The sequence below is a fragment of the Oncorhynchus mykiss genome, chromosome 18, assembly GCF_013265735.2.
Source record: "Oncorhynchus mykiss isolate Arlee chromosome 18, USDA_OmykA_1.1, whole genome shotgun sequence".
Lineage (NCBI taxonomy): Eukaryota > Metazoa > Chordata > Actinopteri > Salmoniformes > Salmonidae > Oncorhynchus > Oncorhynchus mykiss.
This window is the reverse complement of record NC_048582.1, coordinates 33,256,086-33,273,188: the sequence shown is the minus strand read 5'-3', so window position 1 is coordinate 33,273,188 and position 17,103 is coordinate 33,256,086. Positions and strand designations below refer to the sequence as shown.

The following is a 17,103-nucleotide window of genomic DNA, read 5'->3' as shown; positions in this document are numbered from 1 at the left end:
ATTGTATACATTTTTTATTTATTTTTTACCTTTATTTAACTAGGCAAGTCAGTTAAGAACAAATTTAAACTCGCTCTTTTGTTTTGCGTTGCATCCCTGTAATTGTTTTGAGCTTTGTCCCCGTGCCTTTCATGGCATGTTGTATTTTGGGTGGAGTATTAAATCCCCCTATTTCGAATTCCTGCGCCTGTCTCCAGAGTGGCATACAATGTGGCAGCCGAGAGTACTTAGCACCTCTGAACCGAGTGCCAGCCGTAATTTGCGAACCTAGTGCGCACCAAATTTACATGTAAAATCAAGCGAAAATGTCTGCAGTCAGACATCTACAGCGGGTGGTCCCTAAAACAGTGTGCTGAACGATCGGTAGACATACGCTAGATCCTCATTCGGTGTGATGTGTGCCTTTTTAATAGGGCTTTGGGCCACCACGAGCCAGAACAGCTTAAATGCACCTTAGCATAGATTCTACAAGTGTCTGGAACGTCCATGAGAAATTCAATCATTTGATGTTTTGTTGATGATTGTTGAAAACTTTCTCAGACGTCGCTCTACAATCTCCCGTAAGTGTTCAATTGGGTTGAGATCTGCTGACAAAGGCTGCATTTACACAGGCAGCCCAATTCTGATCTTTTTTCCATTAATTGGTCTTTTGATCAATCGCATCAGATCGGTCAAAAGACCAATTAGTCAAAAAATTATCCGAATTGGGCTGCCTGTGTAAACGCAGCCTGAGACACACACACATCCTTTAAACCCCCTATGCTCCCTTGAGACCCCTATTTCAAAGTCACTGAGATCTCTTCATCTAGCCATGGTAGCCAAAATAATGGGAAACTGGGCATTTTTATACATGACCGTAAGCATGTTGGGATATTGCTTGCTTAATTTACTCAGGAACCACACCTACGTGGAAGCACCTTCTTTCAATATACTTTGTATCCCTCATTTACTCAAGTGTTTCCTTTATTTTGGCAGTTACCTGTAGATCAAAACACTCGGGATGAATTGTTGGAATCATTGAAATAGAATGATTTATATTAAGAAGCAAAGTGGAAAGCTGCAACGTTCTTTTTTTGGAATAATTTGTTTACTGCATTTGACCGAACAGAACAGCTTTTGTCTTAATAGAACAACTCCTAGTGAATCTAACAGCGAGGAGGAACTGCGCTGCTTGATTGAGATGGGGTGGAACTTGGTGTGTGTGGGAGGCAGCCACAAGAGGGGAGGGAATGAGATGACAAACGGAGTAAACTAGAAAAACGGATGTTTCACGTGGCATAGTGGTGTTTTAATGTGCGTGATTTATATGGATCTCTTGCAATATGGATATTGTGCATGTCAGTATTGCGATTTCGATGTGAATTTGATTAATTGTGCAGCCCTACTACATTCATTACATTTTTGCGAGCGGCCACTGCGTAGAATAAGCCCCAGGCTTTACAATGTTCTTCCCAGCAACTGCAATAATCCCTACTGTCCCATAGTAGTCATGTTTAACTTAACTTCCATCACTTTCAGTTATGAAGTACATATTCAGAGCGCTGCCCTGTCATATTATCTCTTCACCTTAATCAGATCCCCCTACGAGTTCCCACGAGAGTATGACCGTATTATTATAGCCAACAACATCCATTCAATCATTGTAATTAGCAGCAGTGTAATTGCATGGTCATGGTGTAATACTTGAATGGCAATGGATATACATTAGTGCCCTCTTGAGAGTCTACATTGAAGCGCATGTTGACCTTATTGAAATGCAGAGATATTGTTATTTTAAAAGGGATGTGTAGAGCATTGTCGAGTAGTACTAGTTGCTCATTGTAAATGGGTAGGACTGTGTTGTGCTATTTGTTCTCATTTTCCAAAACAAGCGTGGCTTATTCATCAACTGAATGGAACTGCCAGCCGTCCAACTACAAACCTTTTTTAAAAACTAAACACCATCTTTGAATGTTTCATTAGCATTGGCCTCCTTATAGATTACCTCTTAGAATGAGCACAAGAACGACCCGGTCTTCGCTAAGAAATGATTAGTGTGCAAATAGCTCATGTTAGAGACTTGGCGTCCTTTTCATCATTCAAAACAGGTGCTCTGCCAGATCCACCTCTGTTCATTACAGATAGCTAATTATGTACAATCACGGCATAGCCGGTGTAAATCAAGACCCAAAATTGCTGATCTAAATGCGACGTTTTGAAAGGAAAATATATGTTTATGGTGTAGAAGGAATCAATGGGGGCGGGGGTTCTTAACAGACTGACAGTGCAGGTGTTTCATTAGGAATAGCCTGCATGAACAGAGCCTTCGCTTGAGTGCAGAGGAGCTATTCGCTGGAGAAGGTACTGTTTTAAGTTTCACATTGACATTCGTCTGTGTGTATGTGTCTCTGAATCTGTCCTAGTGTTCTTCTCGTGCCACTTCACTCAAGCGACATTTCGGGTGCTTGAAAAACAGTGAAGGACTTAAGTGATTGACAGACACTCATGTCAGTGCTCAAATTGAGGCCATTATCATTCCAAGAAATGACTTGTTCTCAAGCTTAACTCACATGAATAGATTTAACATTCAGTACTTCACCATTTATGATCAACCTGCCCATTGTTTCAGTTAATCACTACTAGGGACTCCAGGAGTCCAGACAATGCTGCTATATTTGGTTACGTTGCCAATTAAATGATTTTATTTTCTCCATGGGTGGGGACTTGAGACTTTGGTACATAATATTAAATTGTATCTCACGGAATAGGTTGAGATGCTGAATTACTCTTGAACTAAAGTTTTACCAGTCACTCCGAATGATCAGCCCAATTGGTCTAGATAGTCTAGACCAGTGGTTCCCAGAATTTTTATAGTCCCGTACCCCTTCAAACATTCAACCTCCAGCTGTGTACCCCCTCTAGCACCAGGGTCAGTGCACTCTCAAATGTTGTTTTTTGCCATAATTGTAAGCCTGCCAAATACAATACATTTATTATTAAACATAAGAATGCCGACTCACGGGAAGTGACAAAGAGCTCTTATAGGACCAGGGTACAAATAATAATATAATAATAATTAATAATTTTGCTCTTTATTTAAACATCTTACATATAAAACCTTATTTGTTCATCACAAATTGTGAATAACTCACCACAGGTTAATGAGAAGGGTGTGCTTGAAAGGATGCACATAACTCTGCAATGTTGGATTGTATTGGAGAGAGTCTGTCTTCAATCATTTTCCTCACACAGTCTGTGCCTGTATTTAGTTTTCATGCTAGTGAGAGCCGAGAATCCACTCTCACATAGGTACGTGGTTGCAAAGGGCATCAGTGTCTTAACACCATTAACACTGCCAAGGCAGGATACTCTGAGCACAGCCCAATCCAGAAATCGGACCGTGGCTTCTGATTTAAATCAAATTTTCACAGAACCTCTTGTTGCGATTTTGATGAGGCTCTCTTGTTCAGATATCAGTAAGTGGACTGGACGCAGAGCATGAAAGGGATAACAAATCCAGTTGTTTGTGTTTTCTGTTTCGGGAAAGTATCTGCGTAATTGTGCACCCTACTCACTCAGGTGTTTCGCTATATCACATTTGACATTGTCCGTAAGCTTGAGTTCAGTCGCACAAAAAAATCCTACAATGATGGAAAGACCTGGGTGGTGTCCATGTTAATGCAGACAGAGAGGAGCTCCAACTTCTTAATCATAGTCTCAATTGTGTCCCGCACATTGAATATAGTTGCGGAGAGTCCCTGTAATCCTAGATTCAGATCATTCAGGCGAGAAAAAAACATCACCCAGGTAGGCCAGTCGTGTGAGAAACTCGTTATCATGCAAGCGGTCAGACAAGTGAAAATTATGGTCAGTAAAGAAAACTTTAAGCTCGTCTCTCAATTTAAAAAAGTGTCAATACTTTGCCCCTTGATAACCAGCGCACTTCTGTATGTTGTAAAAGCGAAACATGGTCGAAGCCAATATCCTTGCATAGTGCAGAAAATACACGAGAGTTCAGGGGCCTTGCTTTAACAAAGTTAACCATTTTCACTGTAGTGTCCAAAACGTCTTTCAAGCTGTCAGGCATTCCCTTGGCAGCAAGAGCCTCTCGGTGGATGCAGTGTACCCGCGTGGCATCGGGAGCAACTGCTTGCACTGCATTACCACTCCACTATGTCTCCCTTTCATGGCTTTTGCGCCATCAGTACCAACACATCTTGACCACCGAAGTCCATTTGTCACAAAGCTGTCCAGTACTTTAAAAATATCCTCTCCTGTTGTCCTGGTTTCCAGTGGTTTGCAGAAGAGGATGTCTTCCTTAATTGCCCCCCCCCTCCCCCATAAACGTAATGGACATATACCAGGAGCTGTGCCAGGCCCACATCGTCTGTTGACTCATCCAGCTGTAACACATGGAATTATCAGGGTTGTATGCGAAGCAGTAATTGTTTCAAAACATCTCCTGCCATGTCACTGATGCGTCGTGAAACAGTGTTGTTATTAATGAAGGCATAGGGAGTTGTTGGCGCTGACAGAGTGTTGCCTCACTTCGCATTCTTAGGAAACTATGCAGTTTTATGTATTATTTCTTACACTGTTACCCCAGGAAATCGTAAGTCTAATACATACAGCCGGGAAGAACTATTAGAGCAACGTTAATTTACCAACATTACGACCAGGAATACGACTTTCCCAAAGCGGTTCCTCTGTTTGGACCACCACCCAGGACAATGGATCGGATCCCAGTAGGCAACCCAAAACAACTGCGTCGCAGACGGAGCGGTCTTCTGGTCCGGCTCCGTAGACGGGCTCACCGCTCCCAAGGATACTACTCGCCAATGTCCAGTCTCTTGACAACAATGTAGATGAAATTTGAGCAAGGGTTGCCTTCCAGAGACATCAGAGATTGTAACAGTCTCTTTCACGGAAACATGGCTCACTCGGGATACGTTATCGAAGTCAGTACAGCCACACGGTTCCTTCAAGCATTGCGCCGACAGAAAAAACATCTCCCTGGCAAGAAGGAGGGTGGTGGTGTATGCCTTATGATTAACGAGTCGTGGTGTGATCATAATAACATACAGGAACTCAAGTCCTTTTGTTCACCTGACCTAGAATTCCTTACAATCAAATGCCGACCGCATTATCTACCAAGAGAATTCTCTTCGATTATAATCACAGCCGTGTATATCCCCCCCCCCCCAAGTAGACACCTCGATGGCCCTGAAAGATCTTCATTGGACTCTATGTAAACTGGGAACCACATCCTGAGGCTGCATTTATTGTAGCTGGGGATTTTAACAAGGCTAATATGAAAACAAGGCTCCCTAAATTTTATCAGCATATCGAATGTGTGACCCGGGCTGGCAGCATTCTGGATCATTGCTACTCTAACTTCCGCGACGCATACAAAGCCCTCCCTCGCCCTCCTTTCGGCAAATCTGACCACGACTCCATTTGTTGCTCTCAGTCTATTGACAGAAACTAAAACAGGAAACGCCTGAGCTCAGGTCTGGTCAATGCTGGTCCAACCAATCTGAATCCACGCTTCAAGATTGCTTCGATCACGTGGTCTTGGATATGTTCCGGATAGCCTCAGACAACAATATTGATGTATACGTTGATTTGGTGAGTGAGTTTATTAGCAAGTGCATCAGTGATGTTGTACCCGCGGTGACTATTAAAACCTTCCCCAACCAGAAACTGTGGATTTATGGTAGCATCACAGCAAAATTGAAAGTGCGAACCACTGCTTTTAATCATGGCGACCGGAAACATGACCGAATACAAACAGTGTAGCTATTCCATCCGCAAGGCAATCAAACAAGCTAAGCGTCAGTATATATTCAAAGTAGAGTCACAATTCAATGGCTCAGACACAAGATGAATGTGGCAGGGTCTACAGTCAATCACGGATTACAAAAAGAAAACCATCCCTGTCGTGGACATCGACGTCTTGCTCCCAGACAAATTAAACAACTTCTTTGCTCGCTTTGAGGACAATAAAGTGCCACTGACACGGCCTGCTACCAAAACCTGCGGGCTCTCCTTCACCGCAGCCAACGTGAGTAAAACCCTCGCAAGGCTGCTGGTCCAGATGGCATCCCTAGCCGCGTCCTCAGAGCATGCGCAGACTAGCTGGGCGGTGTGTTTACGGACATATTCAATCAATCCCTATCCCAGTCTGCTGTTCCCACATGCTTCAAGAGAGCCACCATTGTTCCTGTTCCCAAGAAAGCTAAGGTAACTGAGCTAAATGACTATCCCCCCATAGCACTCACTTCCGTCATCATTAAGTGCTTTGAGAGACTAGGATCATATCACCTCCACCCTACCTGACACCCTAGACCCACTCCAACTTGCTTACCGCCCCAATAGGTCCACAGACAACACAATCACACTGCACACTGCCCTAACCCATCTGGACAAGAGGAATGCCTATGTAAGAATGCTGTTCATCGATTACAGCTCAGCATTTAACACCATAACACTCAACTCGTCATTAAGCTCAAGACACTGGGTCTCGATCCCGCCCTGTGCAACTGGGTCCTGGACTTTCTGACGGGCAGCCCACAGGTGGTGAGGGTAGGAAACATCGCACCCATCTGATCCTCAACACTGGGGCCCCACAAGGGTGCATTCTCAGCCCTCTCCTGTACTGCGTGGCCATGCACGCCTCCAACTCAATCACCAAGTTTGCAGACGACGCTACAGTGGTAGGCCTGATTACCAACAATGACGAGACGGCCTACAGGGAGGAGGTGAGGGCCCTCGGAGTGTGGTGTCAGGAAAATAGCCTCACACTCAAGGTCAACAAAACGAAGGAGATGATCATGGACTTCAGGAAACAGCAGAGGGAGCATCCCCCTATCCACATCGATGGATCAGTAGTGGAAAGTTTTAAGTTCGTACACATCATTGACAAACTGAAATGGTCCACCCACACAGGAAGCGTGGTGAAGAATGCGCAATAGTGCCTCTTCAACCTCAGGAGGCTGAAGAAATTTAGCTTGTCACCAAAAACACTCTTTTAGAGATGCACAATCGAGAGCATCCTGACGAGCTGTATCACCGCCTGGTACGGGAACTGCTCCGCCCACATCTGTAAGGCTCTCCAGAGGGTAGTGAGGTCTGCACAACGCATCACCAGGGGCAAACTACCTGCCCTCCATGACCCCTACACCACCCGATGTCACATGAAGGCCAAAAAGATCATCAAGAACAACAACCACCCGAGCCACTGCCTGTCCACCCTGCTATCATCCAGAAGGCGAGGTCAGTACAGGTGCATCAAAGCTAGGACCGAGAGATTATGTCGATATAGAGAGAATCTACTTTGATGCGAAAATTGCAAATCAATCCCAGAAAAACAGCAAAGAACCTTGTGAAGATGCTGGAGGAAACAGGTACAACAGTATCTATGTCCACAGTAAAACGAGTCCTATATCAACATAACATGAAAGGCTGCTCAGCAAGGAAGAAGCCACTGCTCCAAAACCGCCATAGAAAACCAGACTACGGTTTGCAACTGCACATGGGGACAAAGATCGTACTTTTTGGAGAAATGTCTTCTGGTCTGATGAAACAAAAATAGAACTGTTTGGCCATAATGACCATTGTTATGTTTGGAGGAAAAAGGGGGATGCTTGCAAGACGAAGAACAGCATCCCAAACGTGAAGCACGGGGGTGGCAGCATCACGTTGTGGGGGTGCTTTGCTGCAGGAGGGACTGGTGCACTTCACAAAATAGATGGCATCATGAGGGAGGAAAATTGTGGATATATTGAAGAAACATCTCAAGACGTCAGTCAGGAAGTTTGGAAGCTTGGTCACAAATGGGTCTTCCAAATGGACAATGACCCCAAGCATTCTTCCAAAGTTGTGGCAAAGTCAGTGTGTTGGAGTGGTCATTACAAAGCCCTGACATCAATCCTATAGAAAATGTGTGGGCAGAACTGAAAACATTTGTGTGAGCAAGGCCTACAAACCTGACTCAGTTACACCAGCTCTGTCAGGAGGCATGGGCCAAAATTCACCCAACTTATTGTGGGAAGCTTGTGGAAGGCTACCCAAAACGAAACATTTGACCCAAGTTAAACAATTTAATGGCAATGCTACCAAATACTAATTGAGTGTATGTAAACGTCTGACCACTGGGAATGTGATGAAAGAAATAAAAGCTGAAATAAATAATTCTCTCTACTATTATTCTGACATTTCACATTCTTAAAATACAGTGGTGATCCTAACTGACCTGAGACAGGGAATTTTTACTAGGATAAAATGTCAGGAATTGTGAAAAACTTAGTTTAAATGTATTTGGCTAAGGCGTATGTAAACTTCTGACTTCAACTGTATGTGCATGAGCTCTAATATGCATATGATAATTTTTGTTAATCACCCTAGAAAGCTCTGTCCATTTCTTTGTGTTAGGCTTTGAAACAACATTGACAGGAACCATGTTTTCCACTCAGTTTCAACCTGTTGTTGAACTTCTTTCTTCATATTGATCAATCACAGTGAGGTGAGTTTTAAAAGCACAGTACTGTTTTGATGGTAAATGTTTGATGTGTTTTTTGATAGCATTTGCATTGATGTCAGTGGTTAGAGGGACGATGGAGCCCTGAGTCCCAGGCCATCAGCGACCTGATGGTCGTTAGCTAGCTGGGTACTGCCAGCACGTGTCCAGATTGCATAAGAGGTCACGTGGAATTTTACTGCGGTCATGACTACCGACAGCCCTACCAGTGAGTCACTTTTTTACATGGTTGGTGTTTGGATAGCAGGCCGTCTTTGGGCCTGTGAGAGCTCCTCACACAGACACCGATGCATACCCTGACCCTTTAATAGAATACACAGCACATTGGTTGATGATAATGTGTCAGACACAAATTGGATGTCAATCTGAAATGTGATAGTCATCACAAAATGTATGTCATTATGTTTTGCATATCTATTGACATGACCATGAACTCGTGTAATGATGATGTCCTATTTCTCCCATTGTGATGATGATGGTTAACGGAAATGAACATTTGATTCTCTCCTTTTGTTTCTCCGTAGCATCCAATGCCAAAGAGCAGCGATTCTGGATGAACCAACTCCAAGCATGTGCCAGACGCCACTCCGACAGCAGTGCCAAGGTGTTTACAACGCGTGCACACACACACACACTGCAGTCACAACTAAGCTCTAGCTCCTGGCATATGTCCCTAAGGAAGAGCCGTGCAGTGACAGGGAAGCATTGACTTCCCTTTAGAGATGAATATACCACTGAGTTTACAAATCGCATCGCAAGCATTTCCCTCTTCTGTAAGCACAGCTCAGATTGATATAATTACTTGGGTTCAGGCACTTTGGAGGAAATTAAGTTGCTGTTAATATGGCTTTGGACAAAGGGCTTGAATGGACAACTATGGTATTAGTGTAGGGGTCAGGAGTGGGAGAAAGGCTGTAGTTTGAGAAGGCAGCTTTGTGGTTGTGAGATTTTGTCGCAAACCACTGTGCTTTTGTTGGGTGCATTTGTGGCACACAGCAAATGCTCTTTTCTATAGTCGTTGGATTTTGGAAATATTTAGCTTTCCTGCAGCCTCAATGCACACAGCAGGCAAAAATAGATAGCATTCATATACAGTGCATTCGGAAGGTACGTTACAGCCTTATTCTAAAATAGAATAAGCCTTATTTGTCGATTTTCCTCTTCAATCGACACACAATACCCCATAATGACACAGCAAAATCTGTTTTTTAGAAATGTTTGCAAATGTATTAAAATGTAAAAACTTAAATAACTTATTCACATAAGTATTCAGACCCTTTGCTATAAGACTCAAAATGAAGCTCTGGTGCATCCTGTTTCCATTTACCTGTGGTAAATTTAAATTGATTGGACATCATTTGTAAAGGCGCACACATTTGTCTATATAAGGTCCCACAGTTGACAGTGCATGTCAGAGCATAAACCAAGCCATGAGGTCAAAGGAATTGTCCGTAGAGCTCCGAGACAGGATTGTCTCGAGGCAACGTTCTAGGGAAGGGTACCCAAAAAAATGTGTGCAGCATTGAAGGTCCCCAAGAACACAGTGGCCCCCATCATTCTTACATGGAAGAAGTCTGTAACCACCAAGATTCTTCCTAGAGCTGGCCACTCGGCCAAACTGAGCAATCGGGGGAAATGGGCTTTGGTCAGGGAGGTGACCAAGAACCCTAGTCACTCTGACAGAGCTCCAAAGTTACTCTATGGAGATGGGAGAACCTTCCAGAAGGACAACCATCTCTGCACCACTCCACCAATTAGGCCTTTATGGTAGAGAGGCCAGACGGGAGCCACCGACAACCCGCTTGGAGTTTGCTAAAAGGCACCTAAAGGACTGTCAGACCATGAATGCCAAGTGTTATGTCTGGAGGAAACCTGGCACCATGACTACAGTGAAGCATGGTGGTGGCAGCATCATGCTGTAGGGATGTTTTTCAGCGGCAAGGATTGGAAGGCCAGTCAGGATCAAGGAAAAGATGAACGGAGGAAAGTACAGAGATCCTTGATGAAAACCTGCTCCAAAGCATTCAGACTGGGGCAAAGGTTCTCCTTCCAACAGGACAATGACCCTAAGCACACAGCCAAGACAACACAGGAGTGGCTTCGGGACAAGTCTCTGAATGTTCTTGAGTGGCCCAGCCAGAGCCTGGACTTGATCCCGATCGAAAATCTCTGGAGAGACCTGAAAATAGCTGTGCAGTGACGCTCCCCATCCAACTTGACCGAGCTTGAGAAGATATGCAGAGAAGAATGGGAGAAACGCCCCAGGATCTGAATACTTACATAAATGTGATATTTCCATTTAAAAAATATATAAATACAGTACCAGTCCATAGTTTGGACAAACCTACTCATTCAAGGTTTAAAATGTATTTGTACTATTTTCTACATTGTAGAATAATAGGGGAGACCTCAAAACTATGAAATAACACATATGGAATCATGTAGTAACCAAAAAAGTGTTAAACACATTTTTCGAAGTACAGTGGGGCAAAAAGGTATTTAGTCAGCCACCAATTGTGCAAGTTCTCCCACTTAAAAAGATGAGAGAGGCCTGTAATTTTCATCCTAGGTACACTTCAACTATGACAGACAAAATGAGAAAAAAAATCCAGAAAATCACATTGTAGGATTTTTTATTAATTTATTTGCAAATTATGGTGGAAAATAAGTATTTGGTCACCTACAAACAAGCAAGATTTCTGTCTCTCACAGACCTGTAACTTCTTCTTTAAGAGGCTCCTCTGTCCTCCACTTGTTACCTGTATTAATGGCACCTGTTTGAACTTGTTATCAGTATAAAAGACACCTGTCCACAACTTCAAACAGGCACACTCCAAACTCCACTATGGCCAAGACCATCTTCATGAAGTAGTCACCTGGAATGTATTTCAATTAACAGGTGTGCCTTTAGGAATTTATTTCCTTCTTAATGCATTTGAACCAATCAGTTGTGTTGTGACAAGGTAGGGGGTATAGAGAATATAGTCTGTGAGTATAACAAAACTCATATGGCAGGCAAAAACCTGAGAACAAATCCAAACAGGAAGTGAGAAATCTGAGGTTGCTATATATTCAACCCATTCTCTTGAGATATGAATGAAGATTCACTTCCTAGGGCTTCCACTAGATGTCAACCGTCTATAGAAATTTGAATGAGGCTTCTACTGTGTTGTGGGACTGAATGAGAGGGGAATGAGTCACGCGCATAACGCATGATATCTTCCTGCGTTCTGTTCCTCCTCAAGACACAAAGGAATTCTCCAGGTGGTACTTTATTGAAGATTTATGATAAAAACATCCTAATGATTGATTCTGCACTTAGTTTGAAATGTTTCTTCGACCTGTAATATAACTTCTTGAAGATTTTGTCCGAAAAAATGGTTTACCAGCTCCAGCGTTTGGATAGGTGTACCAAACGCGCTAACAAAAGTAGCTAATTTGACATAATAACGGACATTATCGGACAAATCAAGTATTTATTGTGGACCTGGGATTCCTGGGAGTGCATTCTGATGAAGATCAAAGGTAAGGGAATATTTAGCATGTAATTTATGGTTTATGTTGACTACAACATGGCGGCTAATTTGACTTGATTGTTCTGTGCGCCGTCTCAGATTATTGCATGGTTTGCTTTTTCCGTAAAGTGTTTTTGAAATCTGACACAGCGGTTACATTAAGGACAGGTATATCTATAATTCCATGTGTATTCCATGTATTATCATCTACATTTATGATTATTTCTGTTGAATCGATGTGGCTAAGCAAAATCACTGGATGTTTTTGGAACTAGTGAATGTAACGCGCCAATGTAAACTCAGATTTTTTTATATAAATATGAACTTTATCAAACAAAACATACATGTATTGTGTAATATGAATATGAATGATTCATTTAATCTCTATTTGTGCTTTTTGTGAATCCTCTCTTTGGCTGGGAAAATGGCTGTTTTTATTTTGGTTTGGTGGTGACCTAACATAATCGTTTGTGGTGCTTTCGCCGTAAAGCCTATTTGAAATCGGACACTGTGGTGGGATTAACAACCTTTAAAATGGTATAAATTACATGTATGTTTGAGGAATTTGTATGAGATTTCTGTTTTGAATTTGGCGCCCTGCGCTTTCACTGGCTGTTGACATATCGTCCCGTTAACGGGATTGCAGCCCAAAGAGGGACATGAAGGTCAGTCAATCTGGAAAATTTCAAAAACTTTGTAAATTTCTTCAAGTGCAGTCGCAAAAACCATCACCTATGATGAAACTGGCTCTCATGAGGACCGCCACAGGAAAGGAAGACCCAGAGTTACCTCTGCTGCAGAGGATAAGTTCATTAAAGTTACTATCCTCAGAAATTGCAGCCCAAATAAATGCTTCACAGAGTTCAAATAACAGACACATCTCAACATCAAATGTTCAGAGTAGACTGCATGGTTGAATTTCTGCAAAGAAACCACTATTAAAGGGCACCAATAAGCAGAAGAGACTTGCTTGGGCCAAGAAACACGAGCAATGAACATTAGACCGGTGGAACTCTGTCGTTTTGATCTGATGAGTCCAAATTTTAGAGTTTTGGTGGTTCCCACCATGAAGCATGGAGGAGGAGGTGAGGTGGTGGTGTGAAGGTGCTTTGCTGGTGACACTGTCAGTGATTTATTTAGAATTCAAGGCACACTTAAGCAGCATGGCTACTACTGCATTTTTCAGGAATACGCCATCCCATCTGGTTTGCGCTTAGTGGGTCTATCATTTGTTTTTCAACAGGACAATGGCCCAACACACCTCCAGGCTGTGTAAGGGCTATTTGAACAAGAAGGAGAGTGATGGAGTGCTGCATCAGATGACCTGGTCTCCACAATCACCCGACCTCAACCCAATTGAGATGGTTTGGGATGAGTTGGACTGCAGAGTGAAGGAAAAGCAGCCAACAACTGCTCAGCATATGTGGGAACTCCTTAAAGAATGTTGGAAAAGCATTCCAGGTGAAGCTGGTTGAGAGAATGCCAAGAGTGTGCAAAGCTGTCATCAAGGCAAAGGGTGGTTACTTTGAAGAATCTGAAATATGTCTTTATTTGTTTAACACTTTTTTTTATTTATTTTTTACGACATGATTCCATGTGTTATTTCATACTTTTGAGGTCTTCACTCTTATTCTACAATGTAGAAAATCGTAAAAATGAAGAAAAACCCTTGAATGAGTAGGTGTGTCCAAACTTTTGACTGGTAATGTTAATTTGAAAACATTTATTAAAAAGCTGTTTTTACTTTGTAATTATGGGCAATTGTGTGTAGATTGATGAGGGGATTTAATTTTTTTTTAAATACATTTTAAAGTAAGGCTGTAAGTCAAGTAGTCTGAATACCTTCCCGAATGCAGGGTATTCAGTACCCTTGACTTACTACATGTTTTGTTGTGTTACAACCTGAATTCAAAATGTATTAATTTAGATTGTTTTGTCTCACCCATCTACACGCAATCCCCATAATGACAAATTTTAGCACATTTTAGAAAATGAAATACAAAAATATCTCATTTACATAAGTATTCACACCCCTGAGTCAGTACATGTTAGAATCACCTTAGTAGCAGTTACAGCTGTGAGTCGTTTTGGGTAAGTTCTGTCAAGTTGGTTGTTGATCATTGCTATTTTCAAGTCTTGCCATAGATATTCAAGACAATTTTAAGTCTAAACTGTAACTAGGCCACTCAGGAAGTAGCTTGCCTTGGTAAGCTACTTCAGTGTCTATTTGGCCTTGTGTTTTAGGTTATTGTCCTGCTGAAAGGTGAGTTCCCGAGTGTCTGTTGGAAAGCGGACTGTGTTTAGCTCTATTCTTGTGCTCAGCTCTATTCCATGTATTTGTATCCTAAAAAACTTCTTAGTTCTTGCCAAAGAAAATAATACTGTGTTAAATGGTTTACAGAGTTAATGTTTACAGTTAATTCATTGATCTGTATCTAAAACTATTTTTCATTTACAGTTATTTACAAGAGTCATTTAATTAGAATTCATGTGGTGAAGATTGAGAGAACTATGTACGTATTTCTGTTGTATTGGTTATTATTATTATTGGATTACACTATTGACCATTGGAGGCTGGTGACTTGAACAATTGAGGAGGATGTGAGTCCCACAGTATAGGTACGGAACGCACGGTGATGACAAAGTGATTAGTGCTCACATGTCAAAGCTGCTGAATCTCACTCTTGTAAAGAAATCCTCTGACATAAATACATTAATATAATACATATGACGAATGTGAAATTCGGATTAGGAGCTTAGAATCACTGGGTGTAGTGTCAGAATCCTATTGAAGCCTACTATGCCCAATCTTACTGCAGATGATTCCAGAGAACATAGCTCTTGACTATAGTCGTCAGAGGGGAGTAGAGGATAGTCCGTTTCCTACAGAAAGAAGTTCAGACCAGGGAGATGACCAAGAACATGCAACCTATAGAAAGAGGTTCAGACCAGGGAGATGACCAAGAACATGCAACCTACAGAAAGAGGTTCAGACCAGGGGGATGACCAAGAACATGCAACCAACAGAATGAGAGCAAACCATGGAACAAGTCATGCTTCTCCAATGAAATGAAAACAAAATGACCCAACATGCCATCTGCTGCGGCACTGCACACAACCAGGCAGTAGGAACAAAACTGTCTATTCTGTGACATTGCAGACCACAAATCCAAAAACTGCACAGACCACAATATTGCTGCACGCAAAGAGAAAAACAGAGACTAAATAAAATTGGAAGATGCTTTGTATGTTTAGGACAGAAACACACAGCATACTTCTCTTACTGTGTGTACCAGTAAGAGGAGGGAGGTGCAACCTCCTATTGTTTCTGCAGAAGCTGTTCTTTCCTCAGTTATTCCCCATTTAGTGAAGATGAAACCAGATTGACAGAACACTGTGTTGCTACAAACGGCAAAGGCATGGGAAGATGGCTCGTGGCTTATTAGATGGAGGCAGTCAGAGAAGCTTCATACATGAAAACCTTGTGAAGAGGTACTCACTCTTCCCAACTTCTTCTCCAGCAACGTCCTAACAGAACACATTGAAGAGAATGTCTGGGACAAACAGCAGAGAATAGAGATAGAGGCAATTGAAACCCCACAAGTGTGCACAGCTGTGATGAAGGTTCCTGGTGAACAGATTCAACATGAGCTCAATAGAAAGGGACTGTAGCTCGCAGACTTTCCAGAAGATGACAATGATCCTGAACTCTCTGTCCTGATAGGAGCAGACTACTACTGGCAGATGGTATCATGCCGAGTGGAGCGACTGACGGAGACGCTGGTTGCTTTAGAGATCACCTTTGGATGGTAGGTGCAGGGATCCGTGTTCATGTCAAGTGTCGCTGAGGCAATATGCATGTTCATCCCACTTGATGAAGACACACTAGACTTCAAGCAACTGCATGCATTCTGGGAGCTTGAGTCTCTGGGTATCACCAGCGAGAAAACAACACAGAATCCAGAGGTAAATGAGGCTCTACAGAGGTTCGAGAGAACAACCACCTTCAAAGATGGACTAGACCATGTGGAGTTGCCATGTAAACAAGAAATGCCAGAACTCCAAGACAGCTATTAAAATCTCCAAGAAACGGTTTGAAGGTCTGAAGAAAAGACTGAAGAAGGGTGTGACTTTGTACCACAGATACAATGAAGTTGTGGAGGACTACTTACAACAGGATATGGCATAGGATGTGACCAAGGACAATGCATCAAGCGCAAACAACATGAAATACTACTTACCTCACCACGCAGTACTCCGGGAGGACAAGGTGACAACAAAACAGAGTGGTGTTTGATGTCTCGTCCCATGACGACAATTTCAGACTACATGAGATCGCATTCATGGCAGACATCAAGAAGGTTTTCCTGCAGACATCCAAAGCAGAGAGAGACGAACGTTGTGAGATTCCTGTGGCTCACATGCCCACCAATGGGAGAAAATAAAGAGGAGCTGCGCGTGCTGAGGGTGAACAGTGTGCTATTTGGAGCTTCCCCAAGTCCATTCTTGCTGGCAGCTACAATCAAGAAGCACCTGAAACAATATGAAACAGAACAAGCAGAAGTCACTCTATATAGATTACTTCATTGCAAGTTCACACGATGTTGAAGAGGCTTACTTTGTGACAACTGCAAAACGAATGGTGTCGACTGCAGGCACAGACCTCTGCAAGGGGATGACTAACTCTCCTGAACTGAAAACAAAATGGGAGGGGAGTATGACAACCCGTTGATGCTAGAAACACAAGGAGTAGTGCTCAAAGCTTTAGGTTTATTGTGGAGACCGGGACCAGATGAAAAGTATTCTGCACGCATCTTCAAACCTCTTTGCTTCCTGATCCCCTTCAACATCAGGGTCAAGTAAATGCTCCAGGAAATGTGGGAGAGAGGACTCAGCTGGGATGAAGGGACCATCTGAACTGACATGAGAATGGCAACCGTAGTGTTCAGAACTAGTCACACACTGAAACTACACGTGTTCTGTGATGCAAATGAAAGGGCTTACAGTGCTGTAGCTTACATGCAAGGCGAATCACAAGACAGAGGAACAATGACAAGTCTAGTCACATCA

General features: G+C 42.6%; 1 protein-coding gene across 2 annotated transcripts in view; it reads left to right on the top strand.

The window, feature by feature from the left end:
* Positions 1-17,103, top strand: part of LOC110496796 (oxysterol-binding protein-related protein 10) — a 136,906-nt gene that overhangs the window by 36,143 nt on the left and 83,660 nt on the right. For both annotated transcript variants that reach the window (XR_005037434.1, XM_036952521.1), the window contains exon 3: positions 9,043-9,122. Coding sequence is in view for 1 of the 2 variants with exons in the window: in XM_036952521.1 (XP_036808416.1) it covers positions 9,043-9,122 (80 nt within the window). In the remaining variant the exon portion in view is untranslated. The remainder of the gene's footprint in view (positions 1-9,042; positions 9,123-17,103) is intronic.